At 42.7% G+C, this 21,289-nt stretch overlaps 1 protein-coding gene across 10 annotated transcripts in view; it reads left to right on the forward strand.

The window, feature by feature from the left end:
• Window positions 1-21,289, forward strand: part of SH3PXD2A (SH3 and PX domains 2A) — a 248,717-nt gene that overhangs the window by 192,476 nt on the left and 34,952 nt on the right. For all 10 annotated transcript variants that reach the window (XM_066190976.1, XM_066190978.1, XM_066190977.1 and 7 more), the window contains one exon: window positions 18,531-18,644. In XM_066190976.1, coding sequence (XP_066047073.1) covers window positions 18,531-18,644 — 114 coding nt within the window. The remainder of the gene's footprint in view (window positions 1-18,530; window positions 18,645-21,289) is intronic.

Below are 21,289 nucleotides of genomic sequence, written 5' to 3' on the forward strand. Positions count from 1 at the left end.
TGGCAGCCACTCCGGAAAATCCAAGTACAGTTTCTTGTGAAAACGAGGAGCAGGCTTGGGATGAGGTAGGAGCAGAATACCCAGCCTTCCTTCAAAAAACTGGATTTTTCAAGCTCTCAACTTCTCATGAAGTTGCTGTTTCCCAAAACTGTTCTCTCTTCTGTGCTGTGGAAGGTCCTTGTTGGGCAGCAGCACTGATCATGAAATGATCAGTCTTTGCTCCAGTTTACTCTGTGTTACATTTTGTAGTACATTCTGCTGATGATTCTCACTCTTTTATTAGCTTTCTTTAGCATTCAGAGGAATAAACTGTAAATGTCATATGGCTCCTGAACTACACCTAAATAGCTACACATGGGTTCAAGATGAGAAACTAGGTTACCCATCCAGACTTTCCCAAAATAGGAATGTGGGTTGTGTTCTGTCTGATGTTTTGTTTTGAATAGGAGACTTCTGGTTAATGTCAGTCTTGGAGGAGAGGAAAACTGTCAGATGTCACAGGATCCCAACTGCTCTTTGTAGAGTGACTGCAGCCAAAGACACTGGAGTGTCGGGTTTCTGCTGAATTTGAGTGACTTCTTAATCATGTGGTGGCAGCATCAGGGTTTCCTGGCAAAAAGAAATGGATAGTAAGCAAAAACTAATGTGTCCTGATAGTAATTTGCAAAAACAACATTTCCTAAGGTGAATGCAGCTATTGGAAAGTCAACTTGTAGCTGTCCTTCAGCTTTCAGCCTCCAAGCCCCTACTGAAACCCTGTGACTTTCCACTGGTATTTTGGAGATGCAACCATCATCTTTCCCATCAACTTCTTCTCCCTTCTGCTTTTTTGTGGGGCTTCTACATCCATAGTGTATTTTGCCCATAGTGATCCACCTTGAACATCATCATGGATTTGATACCTTTCTGTGGAATGTGACAATTTGTTTGTGACTGAACGGCCTACTGGCGGTTTGGGTAGGGGCAGTCCATGTACACACATAGAGGTTGGGGCTCTTTGTGGTGAAGGGAAACAGCCCCTTCTCCCTGAAGCTGAATGATCTGGAGTGTGTTCCCTCAAGGATAGAGCTCACTGAGAAAGTGGCTTCTTTTACTGTGGCACATATCCAAGCCACCATGGAAGATCCAGGCATTTCTACTGCTGGCTTTGGCATGCCAAGAGTGAATTTTTTTGAGCTCAGAATGTTCATCTTTGCCCCTCTCCTCTCCAAAGATTGCAAAATTAAAAAAAAAAACCAAACCAACAAAACAACCCAAAACCAAATCTGTGAGTGCAGATAGGTATTATTGCTGGTCCCTTTACAGTGTCTGGAATATATGGTATTCTGAAAAAAAAAAAAATCTTCTTCCCCCACCCATTCCATATGATACCTCTTTATCCCTTCAAAAACCTGAATGTTTGGCATAATGGCTTCTGGCTGAAATTACCCTTGTAGGACAAGCTGGGCTCAGACTATTCTTCCACAATGCCCTTTTCAAAATTCTACAAAGAAGTGGAATAGCTGTGTGCTGGCAAGCCTCCTCACAGCTGCAGCTCCAAACCTGAGGAGCAAATGGGCAGCTGGATGGTCTGCTGGCAGCAGGTACTGCTCGAGCAGCAGCCTCCTGTCTTCAGCCTTGCAGGAGCTGTGGTTATGCTCTCGGACTGCGTAGCCAGAGAAAAACTAGGATCCTGATGGAAAGCTTCTTGGAAGACTGAAACTACTCCTGCACATCTGTCCTCCCTTGGAAAAGGTATTACGTGCTGAAGTTATGAAATTTTGTTGGAGGGTAAAGTGCTCTCTGCTCGCCAAAGATCCAAGAGCATCTAAAGTGACTGTACTTGGGACAGCAGCAAATCGCAGGGTTCAAGGAGCCAAGTACCATCTTCTCCAGCTGTGCAGAGAACACAGGAGCAGGTCTTTGCCAAAGACAGTAAGTTGATACCTACTGGCCAGGAGTTGATATACTGGCCAACCTAATCTAATTTCATATTAATGTGAAAAACAAAGATTTATTCAGACTCAGTGTGCCTGGTCTCTCACAGAATGAAGTGGCACATGAAGTCATTTAATTTAGTGTACAGCTCTCTGTGGTCCAAGTTTTTGTGCACTTCCAATTAATTTATTATTGTAGATGGTATGTACCCATTTGGAATCCCCCTCTGTTCATATTTAAAATTCGATTGTATTGTTAAAGCACTGAGAACGTCAAGGGTTTTGGGGAGGGTTTTTGTACTGACTAGCCTAGCTTTGATGTACTTGCCAAACATCTGTGTGCTTTCTATATATTTTTCTCTTGCCTTCAGAAAAAGGATGGTTGCGTTTATTTGTGGATGAAATACTTTGCTAGGAATGGCTGTAAATCTGAAGAGTTGAAAATTGTCAGATGAGCTTATAGACAATAGTAACAGAGAATAAGGAATTAAACCTGGTATGCAGTCTGGAAAAATTAAAATTTTTCAGAATCTTTTTTTTTTCCCCCTTTCCTCCTGCTGGCATGGGGAGGTCTAAAAATTGAAAATCCAGCAAAGGTTCTGATTTGGAAACTTGAAACCACTGCAAAGCATGAACCTTCTGGCAAGACTAGCCAGGGAGGACTAGAGTCAGGCTGTGCTGCATGGACAGGAGCTCCCTGCTGGTAGAGATGTCTGTTCTCTTCTTAAATCTTCTGGTGCCCCATCAAATTACTTCTGATTTACATGAGCAGTGATGTAACTTGTATTTACTAATGTTAAACTGGACATTCATGGTATACAGTTGAAAGTTTTTCTGCTAAATCCATGAAAAAGCTATGGTGTGTAAACCCAAAGGCCCATTACATTTCATTTGGGTTTGGGCATTAAATTCTGTTTCAGTGTTAATTTTCCTACCTTCTTCATGGGCCAGTTATAAAGTGACTAAAAAGGTTCTGATATTTAAGGAAATGGATAATAAGGGAACTCCATATTGGATGTCTTTTCATTTTCTCATTAGATGATACCATCACTGTAATAGCAACTTATAATATTTCTATTCCCTTAAAAAAACCCTTAACAACACATTTTAGAAGAAATTGAAAACCACAAAAAAACCCCCACCTTGATAAATGGGCTATTTGCAGCCCTGTGCCTCTGGAGAACAGACCCTCTAGAGAGTTACTGTGTCTGGAGTGGCAACAGCTTGATTCCAGATGCACAACATGATTGAAGTATTGAACTTTGAGGTTGGAACTGGACTTGCACATAAAGTTTTATCTGTTGATCTGAGTGGACTCCTCAGGACACTGTGACACTGATGACCAGGGACTGTCTTTGCTTGGAGCTGGCTTTCTGTAAATCCAGCCTCTTACTGAGCATTTTATTGTGATTCAGAGTAAGAATGCTTTTGGCATGTTTTCTACACTGGGATTCAGATAATCTGAGCGAGAATATCAACGGTTCAGGGCTGTTTCACTAGTCTCATTCCCAGGGATCTCCATCTGCCATCCTGGGGAGCTGCTGGAAGTGCCGTGTCAGTGCTCCAGAGATGAGCGTCACTGGTGGCTGCAGCAGTGCTCAACAAGCATTAGCTCAGCCAAGGAATGTGCCCTTAACGTGGCCAGGGTACCTCAGATGTATTTCATGTATTGGTACAAAGAAGAGCTGTCTAATTTGCTGTGAGTCTCTCCAGCCACGTGTGTGTTTGGCTTGGACACCGTCATTCCTGCTCTCAGAGCAGAGTGTGTGTTGGCAGCAGGGAATCGTTGTCACAGAGTAATTTCAGGCACACAGGAGTCAAACCAAAGTTCATTTTGTTCCTTTTCTTCAAACTTATAGCTTGCTTGAGTGAGCAGGGGATGCATCAGCCGCTTTTCTTTTTAATCAATACCTCATCTCTTTTGCAAGAAGTGCTTTTTGATATCTGAATGAAGTGTCATGCTCCTGAGACTTCTGGCTCTGGCTAAAGACAGGCAGGCATCTCACTTGCTTTTGATTGATCTCATTTTAAATGCTATAGCTACAGGCACAGAAACAATGATCTGAGGTCACACTTTGCTCACATATTTATTTTTGTTTTAAAAATAAATATAGGAAAATCACTGATCTGCCCTAATGATACTTCTCAGGAGCTAAAGGCCAGAAATATTCTGAAGACCTAATGCAGCACTTAACTGTGCAGCAAAGAGACATAAACTTTAAGTTATGCTAGCAGTGCTTGAAGGAAGGACTGTGGGGATCCTTTATTCTTGACTTCTGTTGCTGCTTGTTAACTTCACAACTGGATAGGATTACCAAAGTTTCATTAAAGATATGGTGGCTTTAGGCAGCAGGTAAGAAATCCCTTGAACTTCAACCTGAAACCATTCCCTGACCCTAGCCTACTGTTTAAGCTGGGTAGGCAAGGTATATTTTAAATTTCTTTGGGTCAGAAGTGCCTTTTGTAATTTCTGACACAGTCATAAAGGGTTCATCTTGCTTTTTCTTTCTTACATACCATGCAATACCTGCGCCCTTTGCACATCCTCATTGAGTTTGGAGAGAAGGCATGTTACCTTGCTGTTTTGAAGCCTGTGGAGCTAATTTCTAGGATCTCATCTGGAGAAGCTGATCTTCTTTGCTGGCTCTAGCTCAGAATTTGAAAACTGAGCTGCTAATAAGCATAGGCTCATCGAAAGGCCAGAGACATAGTTGGAAGGGAAAAGGGAGGGAGACTGGAAGTGACAGTGCAAAGCCGTGATGAGTTAAAGACCTGATGGGTACCATGATGAAGAAGCAAGTGGCTACTCACAGATAGGGGTTTTCTCTCTTAAAGATGTTGCTCACTCCTTGGCTCTGCTTCTCATCTGAGCCAAGTGCTTAAGCTTGCAGTTTACTAGAGTATGCAGCTTGGTGCATTTCACTGTTTTCCTGCACTAGAGCCTACTCAGATAATCCAGGTCAAATAAAGTTTCCTGTTTTTATAAATAAGTAAACTGCTGGGGGAACTTTTTTGAAATTATAAAACTAGATGTGGAAATCTCATGAATGATGATGACCTCCATTCATTTGTGGTTGTGAGGACCAGCTCTGGACAGAAGACAGATTAGAAACAGGCAACCTCTGCTTGAAGATAGATTCAACTTCCATTGGCTCCTTCATTGTAAGGGTGTGCTCTGCTGATGAAAAGGCAAAAAGTGAAGCTGAAGTGGCAGCAAAAATAAGAAAAAATAACACTAATTAGAGAAGTGTCACAAGGTTGAATCTTTCCGCCTTCCTGTCAGATAAATTTTCAACTCGTATCTTGGGAAGCAGGTTAGATGCCTGTAGGGTAATTCCTGAGATAATGATGGCCAGTGCTTGTGTTTCTGGAGTAGCCTCTATGTAACATCAGCTACAGAAAAAAAATGTGTTCCTCATAACGGGTAGTCTGGTAAGGGCTATTAGCACAGTGTTGGTGAGCCAGGTGATTTGGCATTAATGGCCTGGGACATGCAAGAGGACAGACAAGACATGGAGTCTCCTTTGAATTTTCATTTTCCTTCAGCTTGATGTGTGCACTAGCAAGTAGGTGCATATCTTAGCATTGAGGTGGTGTATGCTGGTAGGGGATCAACAAATTTAACCACTTGTAGAACAGAGAATTAAGTTTTTATGTTAGTATCATGTAAAGCTTAACTTCCAAATTTTGTTAAAACAGTTCCCGTTATTGTTTGGCATCTGGATTAACCTGATCATTAGCAGGGTGCATTGGAAGGCTGCATGTGTTGGTAGTGGGCAACACCACTCACTGACTTGGATTAGCAATTGAAGACAAATCGCTCAGCCAAAGAAAGCATAATCTCCATGAAAATGGCTTGTGAGCACAAAAGAGCTGTCCTAAAACTTAACATGGGAGGGAGGAACATCAGGAGGATGTTGAACCTTCTGGTGGTGTCAGTTGCTAGCCAGAATACTGACCAAGAAATTCATGCCTGGTGTTAGGAATCTGTGAGTAAAAGGAAGTCGTGGTTGTCCTTCCCAAAAATGTGTGGTCTTGGCCTTCTGCAAGCTGCATGGCGCGGTATATTGCTGAGCTGCAGTCTGAGAATTTTGGGGGGGTAGTGTGTGTGTCAAACAGCCCATGCAGACTAGGGAGGGGGGTAGACATCCCTGAAGTGAAATGGGAAAACCCCTTCCCCTGTGGGGATTTAATGGCTACAGGAGTATGCACTTTTCTTCTCCCTAGGCTGGGTTCTTTCCACTCTGTAATCCTTGCCCACATGTGTTGGGAGGGAAAAATGCCAAGGAAACTTCAATTCATTAGTCATCCTAACGTGTGCTAGAAATCTCCTTGGTCTTGCTGGAGGTACAGTGTTGCATATACTTTGTGAGCATGGCAGTGAACTCCAGCTCCCTTTCCAAATGCACTCATAGTTGCTAAACGGGATGTTTTGGAATAAACTTTCAGACCATACAAGCTTTTGTGAAAGCATAGCATTCCAACAGTGTAATTAGTATGTCAGCTAACAGGCCTATCCAAAGACTTATTTGCTATCCAGGCTGTTTTACATTGCAAGAGCCATGCTTCTGTGATCTCTGTTTGTTTTTTATGGCAATGCCTAAGGCCCAGCTGAGATCAGGGTCCTGTTGTGCTAGACATTTAGGCCCCGTCTCCAGAGAATGGAAGTCTACATAGGGAACAGACAAAGGAAACGCTGTTCAGATCTGGGTGGTGGAGGAGGGGAAGGGAAGTAACTAAGACTTGGAAACTGGGGAGGGAAAAACTCCTCCCACATAAGGAATTGGTCTGGTTCTCAGCTCTCTTATGGAGAGCTCCCCAAAGCTGGGCCAGCTCCCCGGCTGTAGGACCATCCTCTTTCTCAGTTTCTCAGCAGTGAATATGCAGCCTCTGTGCTCCATCACTGACCAAAAAGGGGAAATCAATGTGCTTTGAGAGCAAGGGAAAGAAAATAAGGAAAAAAAAAATCCCCAAAAGGACCCCTAAAAGAGCCATCAATCTGCCAAGAGTGAGATCCTGAAAAGTGCAAGATTGCAAAATGCCTGAACTGAAGGTTTTCTGTTGAAGGTTTTCAGAGCGATTGGGGAATAGCAGGAGATACATGAAAGTATAGCACTTGCAGCAGGCTCTGGCCAGGGGTAGTTACAGGCAGTCCAGCATTTCCTCTTTTGGTAGCCTTGTGCTGGGGAGTGGGAAGGGTTTAATCTAGCATGCACTCATAGGGTAAGCTTAAGTGACTCCCTGTCGAAAAGATAAACACTGTGCCTCTATATCATCTGTCTAACAGGTTTAGGTAATCCCTTACTGTGCTGCTTATTTAGTTTAAATGGTGCTGTATTGTATAATGCATGTGTATTTGTAACGGAGGGTCTGCAAATCTCAGCTTTTTGCCCAAGGACAGCATTACTCTTGCCCTTGTTTCATGGTTGATTTATTCCTAATGGAAAGGAATAAGCCTCACAATGATCTATTTGTCTTTTCTCAGCTCCGTGAAATGTATGGAGATTGACAGCTCTTCTGTATCTCACGTCATTAATTTGCCTTGCTAACCTTTATTTAGCATCAGAAGATCAGCTTCCCTGATTGTTGCCAGCAAATCTGTGCTTAGTGCCTGCTCTGGCTTTGTTTAGGCTGCAGGAGACAGAAAAGAGAGTCAGAAAATGAAAATGTTTATGTATTGGGACTTTGACTTATTGTGCACTTAACAGTACCTTCCTGGAGGGAGACCAGCATCTGAAGCTGCCGACAGCATGGCCCTTTTCCATAAGAAAGGTTTTAATAGAAGCATTGCTGTTGATGTTCCCATAGTGCAAGACTAACTCAGTGAGTTGTTTCTGGTCTCTTTAGACAGCGATTCTCTGCTCTGAGTCTAGACTGCCTTTCCAGTCTGTAAGAAGCAACCAAAGTCTAAACATCAGTCTTTAAAGTCAAGGTCCCAGGTGAGGCAACCAAGGAAGCTGCAGGGAAATCATGTGCTTACTGCCATGTAAGCAAAACCCCTGCAGAAGTGCTTGAGCCAGTGTGTAGCCTTTGTATCCAGAGACTAAGCCAGAATGCGCAGTAATTAACACTTAGTTACTTGGCTGTGTGGAGAGTGTTTTCTGCAGTGTAAAAGTGGTTTTTGGCCCGGGGGACGCTATCTTACCTGAGCTTTTTGCCTCAGTAACTTTACTATATTTACCTTCTTTTCTTATGCTGCTGATGCACCTTCTTGTTAGAGCTGATGGATACAGATACCCCAGTTATTCCTGCTTGTTCTTTTAAAGTCTACATGGATGATCTCAGTTACCCCTTCCTTGAAGATCAATACCCCCTTCTGTTTCACCTGCATAGCCTGTTCTCATTCTCTTGGCCTTCATGATGAATAAAAATAAAAGGCAAATCTTTTTCTCTTTTTTTTTTCTTCCAGTTTTCCTTAATCTGCTCCAAATGGGACCAGTTCAGCTTCACACTGAAGAAAATATAGTAACAAGTCTAAGTTTCTAAATTTTAGACAAGCCTGAAAAAACCCTTCAGAAAATAGTGCATTGGGTTTGTAATCTCTTCTGGGGCGTGTCAGTGATACTCTTGCCCATGTATGTCCCTGTTCAGTACAATGTAGGTTATTAATTGGCAGTGCACTAACGCACTGGCTGCTCTGGTTGCCAGCTATTCATCACTCTGGTACTCATTTCCGAAGCTGTCATTTCCTGCCGCCGTGTGCAGGCAGCTCTTTGAGGCTCAGCTCCCGGGGTCACTGCAGAAACGTAGCCTGAATGGAACTCAGGAGAAAGGCAATGAAGCAGTGTCAGAGAGAGAGCAGAGCATTGGATTTGGCTTACATCAGTGTTTGTGATAAGATACCATCCGGGCTACGATCTCGCCAGATCTAGCTAATAACTAGAGCCGGACAGAAGTTGTATTTGGACAGCAGAGCTTTAAGGAACAGCCAGGACATGGAAATGGCCATTTGTGGGATGGTTATCTGAGTGCTGCAGAGTGGTGCTACAGCAAACCGAGGTGTCCCTGCTCCTTTAGGAGTAGTATTGTGGTTCAGAAGGATCCCACAAAAGCTACTTGTAAAAGCTGGCATTTTTAATCTGGTGATTCAGCTGTGCTTCATATTGAACTAATATCACTGTTTGATTGCTTTATCCTCAGATTTCTGCTGGATGTTCTGTAGCTTTTGTTCATTTGTTCAAGCTCTTATGTAGCATTGCTCTGTTCCATCCTGACGTAACCAAAGTGTGCCTCAGAGGCAGAAAATGTGTTTTTAAATGAAATACGGAATTCCTGTATGATCTTGACTCTAGCACCTGCAGTGCTGTTTGGTACTCTGCTAGGTTTTTTTCCTAATTCTCAGATTCTTTTTTTCTGATTCTGTGTGGTTATGAGAAATTCCCAGTTAGCAACTGACACCACATTCTCTACAGACTTCAGAATAAGAAATTTAAACAAAAGCAACTTTTGTCAATTTGTATGGGAAGTAAATATTGGCCATTCTTTGCTGCCTGTGAAGGCCATTTCCTATCAGCTGGGGTTGGGGGTCTGTAACTTTTTAAACCACTAGGAAGTAATTTGTAATCTTTGGACAAGATTACTATGAGGCCCATTTGAAAGCTTATTCATGTTTTCCTAAAGAAAGCTTGGACACAAAATGTGTTTTCTTTAAGATTAAGTCCTGTGAATGTAAAGGAAATTACTTGTGAGCTTGATGGTCGCACCCCATTGGCTGACCACAGAAAATACAACTGGTCATGACTAATAGAGTCTCCCTTGGCTTCACGGGCTGAGCTCCCCATGCCCCGTGGGGTGGAAAGCCATCTGTTTGCATGCCTTTACTGTAATCAGTTGTTCATGGCTCTGGAAAATTTGCTGCAGGCACTGACTATGCTGGCACAGTCTTTCTGAAGGCAGTGGATTATTTTTCTGTTGTGGGTTGGGTTTGCCCACCAGATTTCTGTATATTCTGCCCTGTCTGCTGGAACCCTCCTCTCTTCGCACCGAAGCCAAACCCACTTGTGGTTGGGAGCTTTTGTAAATTACTGATTTATGTCAACATGGTAACAGCATCAGTTTGATGGGTTCGTTAAAACCTCAAGTCTATAGATTTCAACCTTTCAATGAGGGGCTGCTGGAGAAGAGATGGGGAGAGGCAGGCTTTAAGGAGGGTGGGAGATGGATTTTTTGCTTAACTTTCTTACTTGAGAAGCCACTTTGTAACAATAGCAATACAAAAGGAGATGTAGGACAGAGGTCCTTTTGGAGGAGAAAGTTAATAGTTCTGGGCTGTAATTGAACATGAAGGAAGGAAAGTATCCCAGGAATTTCCCATGATCAGGAAGGCTGTACTGGAAGATGTTAGCAGCAGACAGTATCCTCACTGGTCAACTTCTGGGACCTGCTGAAATAAACAAAACCTTAGGGAAAGGGAAAGAAGAAAAATAAAGACCCTCCAGTACCACTTGTTGCCCATGGAGACTTAATGCAGAACTTTCTGTACTAGCTATTCAGTCTGTGTGATCTCCACTATCTTACCTTGCCTTATGGATACTGAAATCGCAAAGACTTCATCTTTGAAGTATCAGTGTAAATCTGTCACTTCCTAAGAGAAAAGAATTCAAGGGAAGGTGAAAATAGATGTATAGTATAACCAGAACTTGAGGTCAGACAGGAAATGTAGCATCCAAATGGATCCGATGGGGGGGAAAAAAAAGGGAAATCTGTGATCAGTAACCAGGTATTTTCTGTAATAGCTGAGTTGGTACTGTGGGTTGGACATACACAGATACATTGGACTATGTGGAATGCAGCTGACATTGCACAGACAGTTTCACCATTAGGTGTTCATGAAAGTAAAGCAGGAAGGGAAAGATTATTTTAAATTTATTTTTAGCAGGCATTAGGATGTTAGAGCCTTGGAAAACTTTTTTTTTTCCCGCTTCTTGGGTGCTGACTGACCTGTAGAACTGGCTGACTTGATTGTTCCGTGGATCCCCTTAAGTGAGAGGTCTGGGGATGCTGGCCAACACCCTGGGCATGTTGTCTGTGTGTGTTTTGAAGTTGGACATGAGCAGGCTTAGCAACTGGTGCTTTCATCTTCTCCTGTCTTGAGGAGACTGGAGTACTTCACAGTTTAAGAGAAGCTGGTGACCTGGAATGGGATGGGACTTGATTTGGGATTTACAGGCAATGTCAATGACTTTTGCATATCTGTTGATATAGGTAAAGTGTTGTTTCCCTTGTTTTAAGAGCACAATGTGTAATTTGTACTGGATTATGTGATGGCTTTGTGGATGTACGTGCCAATTCTAGAGAACGTGTTTGGCAGATTCCTTCCTTCCAGCTGTGTCAATACACAAATCTGAGGCCATTTTTTAAACAGGGAGGGGAAGCCCCTGGGTAACAATTGGGCCATAGCAAATAGCTGCAGATCCAGCACTTGGAGTCTGTAACTATCAGTTTGTATTATCAGAACACAAAGATCAACTGTGTGCTGTACTTGAACAACTCCCTATACACACGAACACAAAAAGTGCATGTCACTCTAATGAGAGATAAATATGTAAGTATTTTGCCAAATGTGCACCTCTGGAAGGCTTGTTGCCTACTAGCTTATAAGATTTGAATAAGTACAGTAATGTGGTATTTCCTAGTTGTCTAATACTCGGAATATCCATCGTCTCTGCTAGTGATGTAACCCATAAAGTATTAGAGCTGAGTTGTATATTATCCAGTTTTCTCTTTTCCCATGAACTTTTCCCATGTTCTGATCACTTCTGTTTTTTCCAAGAGTACAAGGAAACACAATTCCAATTCTAGCAGTAGACAGGGATAATCTGTATTTGATTGCAGAGATCAGGGTGTGAATTTCCACATGGATACATGTGTGTTTATGCATACAACGTGATGTGACACCAACTTGAGCAAGCTAGATATTTCAGCCAGAATCTGTGATGCCCTTTAGGACTCCGTATCAATCACTTACGTGCACACCTAGTCTGCGATTTGGGCCCAGGAAGAGCCTGTGTGGCACCATTAACTGGCATGTTTATTCACATGTAGTGGGCTCTCTCCATGCCAGCCAGCTCTGCAGCTGTAGGAATAGCAGCAATGGGATTTGCTAACAGCACAGCTGAGAAGTCTCTGTCTACAAATGTCACAAGATTGGCAGTAGGAGTGTAGGAAGAAGACAGACTGGAAGGAGCAGGACAGCAAATCCAACTAGTTAATAACCAGTCACTGCAGGAAGCGTATGTTACAGCACCCAAACGCTGGGATTTGCTTCTGTTTTCCTTGTGCTTAGTAACACCTAAAGGACTACAATTCCCTATGCTGCTGCTGAGCCCTAAGCATTTGCAGTTACTATCAAATACTGGTGGAGAAAGCAAACTGTGGTCTCAGCTCTTGGCCTTTCGTTCCAACTTTTAGCTCCATAAGGCAAAATGCTGTCCTGTTAATAGCCAAAAAATGATGTCAACAAATTTCAGCCTTGCAGAAGTCTCCACCTCCCCCTGCTCCTCATCTTCTCCCTCTCCTCAGGAAGCCCTCAAGTGTTGTTTCAATCAACAAATTAAGCAAAAACTGCTGCAGCCTGTACTCTGATGAGAACATAACTCAGCTTTCAGACCCTCCCTAAGGAGGGAAAGAAAAGTGTTTCCAGGGCAGTCCATGTGTCCATTGGGTTGTCAGGGTTCCAGAGTGATGCTCTTAAGGTCAAGTTTCTGTTACATTTTTTTAGGGACACCTGTAAATTTTTAGTTGAACACAAGGCACCAGAGTGTGCAGCCTCTCATCCTCCTTCAATGTGTACTCTCTTCACTGAATATTATAACTATTACTCAGTTTTAAATATGGAGGATAGCTGGGTGAAAAGACTTTAGCCTGTGGCCGTGTGACCACTGTTGTTTAGGTGTATGGTTTCTAAGGTATATCCTTAGATATTGGGGTTGTTGGTACCAGGGACAAAATGTTGGCTTATTACCTTTTAAATCTTAATTATCTTCTTTAAACAAAAACTACTCTTTAAAAAAATAAAAAGACAGAGTTTGTAGTTCTTCATTTTTTTAACACTCTGGTAGAAGACCTGTTTCATAACCCATATAGAATCTCCAAATTCCCATGCCAGGCTACCAGGAAAGGAAGAACAGGTGTGATCCTTTTTTCACTTTTCTCTTACATGAAAGAGCCAACAGCTCTGCTCTATCACAGCACTGTGGGCTCTTGGGGTATTTCAGCAGCAAATTAAGAAACCTCTTGGGTGTTAAGCAGTAATGTGGGGTGTGCATTTTATTCCTAAGTTCCTGAAGCAGGATTTAGTACCTAGAGTGCAACCACAGTAATTGGAAGGCAACAGCCTTCACTCTTCAATGTCAGAGCAATCAGGCACAGACATTTGGGGTTTCAACACTTCCTACTGGAAGTGGGGTTTCCCATATGAACCACACTCCCAGCTCTAGGACATGAACTGCCTGGAAGGATCATAATACGTGGTTTTTCTGGAACCCTCTTCTATGGCCCATAAATATGTGGCACACAAAAGGCTGTGTACGTGTGCTGTGGATCTTAATTGTGTTTGAGTAGGATGTCCTCCAGAAACATCTTTCTTCCTGGGGCATGTCTTTGGGCCCCACTTTCGCCTCTAAAACAAGACAAACATTGCTCCATGGTTGAGTGGTGGCTGCAGTGTAATCTGCAGTGCACACAGGCTGGGAAACATTATGTGTTTTGAGGTGAAAGCTGCCTTTAATATTTCACCAGCTTTAAAAATTCATCCTAAGATGAGAGCCTTAGTCTGCCTTGCACTGAGTCATTCACGGAGTTCTGTACCTTAAACTGCAGTCAGCTCTGTGCTAGAAAGACCTCTTGCATCTATCTCCATATTTAAAGATGCCTCTTCTGTGAACTGTAAGAATAAAACTCTCAGCAGTTGGACACTGGCCTTCATATGAATTTAGTGGTTTCAACCTTGTGCTTTTTCCAAGTGTGTGGGACTGAAAAAGCCTTTTACAGAGAGCAGAGCCAGCATGGACAATGGTAGTGTCTAACGGCAGACACAGGAAGTGAGTGTGAGAATAAGCTTACTGCAGAATCCCTCTTATAAAAGCTACTTCTGGTGCCTTTATACATCTGCTTCTACATATTCTTCAGAGGTCTGTCAGAGGCAATTACAACTGAATGCCCTGTGTGTATCAAATATATATTTACTGTGGGGCCAGAGCTTTGGAGGGGTGGAAAAAGCAAGTGCCTTCAACTGCGCAGCAGCACCCTTATCTTAGCTGGTTTTAATGAAGTAGATCATATCTCTGAAGGGAAGTAATCAGCTGTTGGGATGAAAGGGTCTGTGGGACTGGTCTGGAAGTGACCTAATTGTACCTAGTACAGCCTTGTAGGACAATTTATGTTGTTGGATCAAAAGAACCTCTCAAGAGAGTTCCAAGGCAGAAGGACTTAATAATGAACGGCTCTCTGAAGCCCATAGACCATGTGTCAAATGTACCAGACTGCTGCTTGAGTGGGATTTTTCCAAGACTCTTGAGAGGTGGAGTGTTGCTTAAGTATTTGTTTAGAAGAATGTGTAGTCTACTCATGCTGGAGAAATAACCATGCCCTTTTACAGTGGTGCTATCAGTCCTGTTTACTTTAGTTAAGCTCATAAAATGACAATCAAAGTTTATAGAGAAATTAATGGTTGAGGAGAGAATTAGAAAACGAAGTTCAGCATGATCCTGCAATTTTATGTATTTAAAGTGTTTTGTAGCATCTTATGATCAGACAGGCTTCAATGGGAATAGCTTGTTCTCCTGTTGGGTGTATATCATCCATCCAAGTATGGATGGGTAAGGATGCATACAAACATGAGCAAAAGTGGCTTAAAAATATACTCCTTTAACGATGTTCCAGTAGTTTCCCGTGGTGTATTTTGTGGTTAACATTTGCTTAATTCTTTCGCTTTTGCAAAAGCCTTTCAGGAACAGGACTGGGAATACAATTATAAGCAAGAACATGATTTTTTTAGAATCCAAGTCTTTTTGTCATTTAGTCATTCCCCAGTGTGACCAATCCATTTTGCAATCACCATCTTGTCATGTGCATTATATGCCTGTCAGGTGGAACTGGTCATTTCTTGGTAACTTATGAAATGCCTGGGAGTTATCTGAGCCTAGGTGGACTCGGTGAATAGGGAGATATCTTGGCTGTTGCTGACAGATGCCAACCAAAGCAGCAACATACATGAGGACAAAATTGCACTCCTACCTTAAAAATTTATGTTCTTGGGTTAGTGTTAAGACAGTTGGAGTAATGCAGCAAAGTTGAACTTGGTCTGGACACAGTGGCTGCAACTCCCTTTGTGCCTTTGTGAAGCTCAAACTCCCTTTAAATCCTTCTCAGAGACGAGGGTTTGGGAGTCTCAGTCTAGACATGCATGCCACATCAGCATTAGAGTTTTAGTGCCTGAGAGACGGGGCACCTGTAAGGGTTAACTCAGGCTCTAAAGCACTGCCTAATTTTTACAGATGGTGTGAGTGCAAGAGTGAACCTCAGACTGGCTTGGCAGTGCACAGAGATAACTTTACATAATTCCCTGCAGATGTTGCTGCAGAATGGTTTTAATAATGAATTGTGAAGTCAAGCTAAACTCCAGCATAGAGGGAGAACTCAAAATAAATGCAATGTTTTGTTCTGTGTTTCAAAAGTAAGTTTTCTGTGATGCTCTGGGTTGGGAAAGATGGCAGGGGATGGGACGAGATTTTTTGCAGAAAGCTTGGGCTGTAATGGTGCAAACGAAGACCAATCTGTCTAATTTGTCTGCAAGCCATGAATACCCATCAACCTGAGGGTGAGAGGGGGAAGGGGTGGTGGTACCAAACAGCAGTTCCCCTAATGCTTCTAATGAGGGGATGGTGCAGAGCAAGTACTTCATGATCAGCAGGGCAGAGTTCTGCAGTTTGTGGCTGTCATGCACAGGCTGTGTTGAGGAGCTTGTCTACACTGCAGCCATTTTCTGCAAGAAGTCAATTCTTGCACTGTGCTGTAATTTCCTTTCTGTAGGGTTATGGCTTGGATGTGCCATTATAATTTAGGTTTTGGTCTCACAAGGGATGTGCTGCCTCAACAGTGGTTGCTTGACCACTGTGAGACTTGGCACGTCTTGCTTGTGAGCACCCATTTGTGACTTCTCTGCTGCCAGGGGGTGTTACTGGAAGTTTCTCAGTTGTTGAGTCTGTTTAAGCAGAGCACATTTTCTGTTGACATGCTCGTTCAATGGGCTGTGTTAAAGCCTTTTTTCTGTCCTTCTGAGAAGTAAGCTTGAAATGGAGGAAGAGAATTTCAGAGTGGGGGGCTGGTTTTCCCTGAACTTGGACAAATGCTGTGTTTTCTCAGTAGCTGCAGACGTTTCTCATTTATACGTTACCCTTGTGCAGAGTTTATAAAGGAAATCTTTAGAAAGAAATCATAGCTCTTAGGAGTTCTGTGACGATTAGGAGCTTTAGCCTGAGTCATGTTTAGATGGATGGAGGCTCAGCTACCCTATGGCCCCAAGCAAAAGATCTAAACTTGGCTCTGAGGCTAGTGAGCCAAACCAGAAGAGCTGTATTGTGAAATGGGCTAGCACAGGGTTGGTGTCAAGGAAGTTCAATCCAGCCCTCCAAAGATGGTTTTACCATGGTTTGAATTTGGCCCAAATGTACATTTTTAAGTGTAGGCAAGTGCTTTTGGGCTTGCGTTTAATTTCTTTCTGAGGAAGAGTTTACGTAAACTATTCTAGTCTAATTAATATCAGCTGGAAGCCAGCTTCTTACATTTTGTGGCTAATTATAAGTGTATGTTAAGCTGTGTTTGCTACCCATGTCGATACATTACTGGCAAAATAAGGAGCAACCATGAAGACGTGTTTTTGAAACGGTCTGGCAGATCCTGCACGTTCACTCCTGTGGGCTTCGTGGCAGGAGAATCCACCTCCTGCTGAGGGAGAATAACTAAATTTAAACTTTCCAACCATGAGCCTTGTGAAGCAAAGTTTCCAAACCTCTGCTGGGCCAGAAGATGGAAATCTGTGTCTGAATTTGGAGAGTAAATAAATAGAACTGCCTAGGAGCTGCCCAGGGGCATGTGAGGGGTTGTTGCTTGGGGTACATTGTCTCCCAGACTCATGGCCCAGGGAGGAAAGCAAGGGTTTGTAGCTACTGTTCTCTGGTAAAATCTTCCGTGACAGGATTTGGAATGAATTTGGGTGACTTTCAGCACAAACACTTGAGCATTGTTTCAGCAGGGTGGTTTTTCTCTTACAGACAGTGGCATGTGGCATGGCAGCAGAGCCCAGCAGGCCTTCCTTTCCCTGTTGCTGGGCTGGGCTGTGGCATCCCAGCTGTGGGAGGGATGTGTGGCCACGCCACAGCTCACTAGTGTTGGTGCCCAGCTCTTCACAGCTCAGGCTGGCACCTTAGGTCATTGCAGGCAGGCTTCTGTGAAATTTGCTGTGTTTATGACAGCCATCAAAGTCTGAAAACTGTTCTGAGGTGCATGTGCATTAATAGCTGTTTTCCCAACTCCCTTTGGGGAACCTGGCGGGGGGGTGGTAATGGGTAACGGTTTGCATGGTCCTGACAAAGCAGCTTTTGTTTTCTGGGGAAAATGGGGTATCACAGAAAACAACAGAAGTAGTTTGCTTACTTGTTAGACTCTTTATTTTCCTGTTGTCTTAACCCAGACCTTATCCGAATGGAGGAGAATCTAGTTATGCTCGTATCTGAGAGCAGCAAGTTCTTGGGTGAGTGAGTCTATGTCAAAACCATTGAAGGATTAAATAAATCAGTGTAACCAAGCAAGAAAAGAGGCAAGGATGGTTATTGCTGGAATGCATTTAATCTGAAACTGGCATGCATATAATTTTATTCATCTGTCCACAGATATGACCTAAAAGTTATATCCATATATATTGCTAAATACTTAACATTTTTGTAGATACTGGTTGAAACTTGGATGTTCAGGTGGGAAGATAAATAACCGGTGCTTATGGCCTGAAGTCAGATTTCGGTTGGCTTTTCTCTCTTTATTTCTGTTCTGTGCAGTACTTTCCAGCTTCCCAGGGTATTGAATTCAGGTCATGTTTGTCAAACACCAGCTGTGGTTACAAGTGCTCTAGAAGCACTTTTATATCCTGTGCTGAAATCTGTGCTCTTCTATGAATGTTTTTGCTGTTTCCCTCCTTTGCCTTTTGTAATACTTCATATTAGGATTTGGGCAGTGTTTGTGCTGTTTCACATATGTGCACATGTACATATTTACACATACAAAGTGTTTTGATACTGTAGATGTACATGTAGCAAGACCAGCTTGGAAAAACTGAATTAGAGAACTTGAGTCAAAGTTCTCATGGATGGACTTGGAATTTCTTAAAATGAATTGATAACTGCTCCATTGCACCCTTTTTCTAGCAAGCCTGCACCCTACCACTGGGAGAGGATCTGATAGAAATTATATAATAGCACTAAACCCTTTCTTGTTCTAGGAAGCTGCAGAATACCTCAAACATGCACCAGAGCTGCTGACTCTGCCATCTTCTCTGTAGCATTTTACTATCCTTGTTCCTCTAAATGTTGACTGAGAAACTTCTTTTGCTTCTTTTTGTAGGTTGGTGGTTTGTGAGCACAGCAGAGGAGCAGGGATGGGTCCCTGCCACATACCTGGAATCTCAAAATGGAACCAGAGATGACTCTGACATCAACACATCTAAATTTGGGGAAGGTATGGAAAGCTTTTTCTTACCAAGGGAAAATTGATATTCACTTGCTTTATGCTTTTTTCCCCTCAAGTGAGAGCTTCTAATCGGAAGAAGATGCATAAGAGAGCCACAGGCCATTGAAAGGAGTGAGATTTAACTTTAATGGTTGCTTCTTATTAATTTCCTTTAAATTAATCTTTGAAACTAGTTTCACTGCTGTTTGCTGTGGTCTGTGGTTGTGTGGAAAGGTAATTTTATTTGGTATGGTCTCATTCTGTTAAAAGTGAGATGCCATTTGTCATGTATATGTATTTAGCTGCACTGCTTTTTTTTTTTTTTTTTTTTTTTTAACTTAAGATGCTTAATTCAAGTTCCAGAAATGGAATAGTTCAGCATCACATGTTCCTCAGTTCCATTATGAAAGTAACCACATCTTAATGGGCTTCTCATGTAGCAACTGTGTACAAAGGACACTTTTATTATGATTTGTTCCATTCTATTGAATCTGTTGCTAAATCTAGGTGCTCTTGACATGACACTTATGTAAAATGTATGTGGAAACCCACCTGACCTTTCCTTAGCACAGGCAGGAGGCTTGGAGATGTGTTTGGGTGACCATCTGCCCATTAAAATAGCACACAGGCTAAATAGGACTTTGTGCTGGGCTCCAAGGGTGACATCTGCTCCTTATGAAAATCTTTGTAACTCATTTTCCCCTGCTCAAGCCTACCCATATCCTGGTTTAGAGACAGACCAGCTGTAGACTGGTAGGCCAGAAATCAGTCTGGTATGATGCAACATCTTAGTGGATGCAAAAGCAGTGAGTAAAATGTCCCTGTTATTAACGAACGAAACTTCACTGCTCTGGTCTGCAAGCACTGAAGGATGGCTTGTCTGTTGGTCTGTAGCTTCCTCCCTTTTCCTGACTCTCAAATATGGTGCATGCTTGACAGCCTTATTGCTTAAACTGCTTTCATTTCAAGCTCTCTTCCTCTTTCATGTTGCCCTCTGGAGTGTATTCTGCACAGGGATGCTGCCACACAGCAGTCTGTCCTGGGTAATGGAAAGTCCATCAAATATTCCTTATGTCCTTCCTCTCAATCCCTTTTAATCCATTACACTGCGCTCTTCAGCTATGGTCAGCATAGCTGCTCCTGCCTTACTCCAAATCCAGATATGCTGAAACCTGAGACTGCCCTTCCCTTTCTACTCAGTTCCATCCCAGTGACAGATCTAATTGCAAAACCTCTACAGCTGCTTTGATGTGCCCCAGCTTTTGCCTGCTTTTTAGCAACTTTGGTTTATGTTATTAACCATCTAAGCTGAGACTTCCTTCCTTCTTTATTTCTTCCACTCTAGTTCTTCTTTACTTGGGCTATTATTCTCCATATAATTATCTCATAAGAGAGGAAATAATTACTTGGATTCACTGTCTTTAAAAAGGTGTCTCACAGTGACTGTACTTAGATAGAAAACTTGCCAGCTCTCTCTGGGTAGGCAGGAGAAAGGGGCTCTGATGGAACTGAGGAGGAAGGCACTTTCAGTGGATTAAGTGCCTTAGCCCCGGAATTTAGAGCTTATACAAGTTTCAGAGTGATTCCAACAGATATTTACTTCCTGCAACTGTGCAATCTCTGCTCCCCCAACTTTGAAAATGCAGAAACACTGATATAGGGAGCTTTGTGTATCAACCCCTTGTCCCTCCCCATTTGAACAGGCCTGGAACAAGTCCACAAGCAAGGCAAACCTGGAATCTGCTCTGCTATGGCAGGCCCAGTAAAGATAGGGGGTGCTGAACACACATTTTGCTAATAATTCTGCTCTACATAGCAGTAATATTTCCACATCTCTCTTTAAATAGTCTGTTCCCAGAGAAAGACAAAAGTGTTTTCTACTTGCACCTGAGCTTGCATGACATTTTTGTCTGGATGAAGGTGGACAACTGATTGTTACCTGGGCCTGTGTTTAGACCACCACATCCTGCAAGGCTTGGAAAACAACCAAAACGCAATTTAAAGAAGCATTTAACAACTACAGGAGATGATAAAGTAAATGTGTCAAAATAATGTCTGGAAAGGTGTAGACACTTTTTAATAAGCAACCTTTCTGATGATTCTGGCATGACCAACCAAGTCCAAGTCTAGGCAAAATGGGAAAATTCAGCATTTTTAAGGAGGTAAAAACCCTGGCTCATACAAAAGCATCATTGTGGTATAAAAGGGGATGGACAGATGTTGAGAGGACACGGTGTGGTGGATCTGTGTGACCCACTGTTTTCAAGGAGTGTTCCTGGATGGCTAAATCCTCCAAACTCCCAGTGTGAGAAGGAGGAAGCTGACTGCTTTGTATTGACACCTTAAGCTGGTTTCTACCCCTTCAGCACCCCTCCATCCTGCAAGCCTTTACATTCAGCATTTCGTTTGCTCCTTTCTTGTATAGAAACCTCCTAACACAGGCATCCTTATTGCAACTTAACTTCTCTCTCTGCTGTAATGTTTGTCTAACGAGGTGTCCTGTGTTGTTTCTTGTGTAGCATGTGTGTAACTGGCTAATGTCCTTTTGATTTGGGGAAGGTCACCAGGTTAAATCTGCTCATCTTTTGTCCCTCCAAGGGCTTCCAAGAGGATCAGTGATTTCCGTGAGCCAAAACCAAAACTATCTATAATGT

Source organism: Chamaea fasciata, unplaced genomic scaffold (genome assembly GCF_029207755.1).
Source record: "Chamaea fasciata isolate MVZ Bird 193981 ecotype frontalis unplaced genomic scaffold, bChaFas1.0.hap1 SCAF_9, whole genome shotgun sequence".
Lineage (NCBI taxonomy): Eukaryota > Metazoa > Chordata > Aves > Passeriformes > Sylviidae > Chamaea > Chamaea fasciata.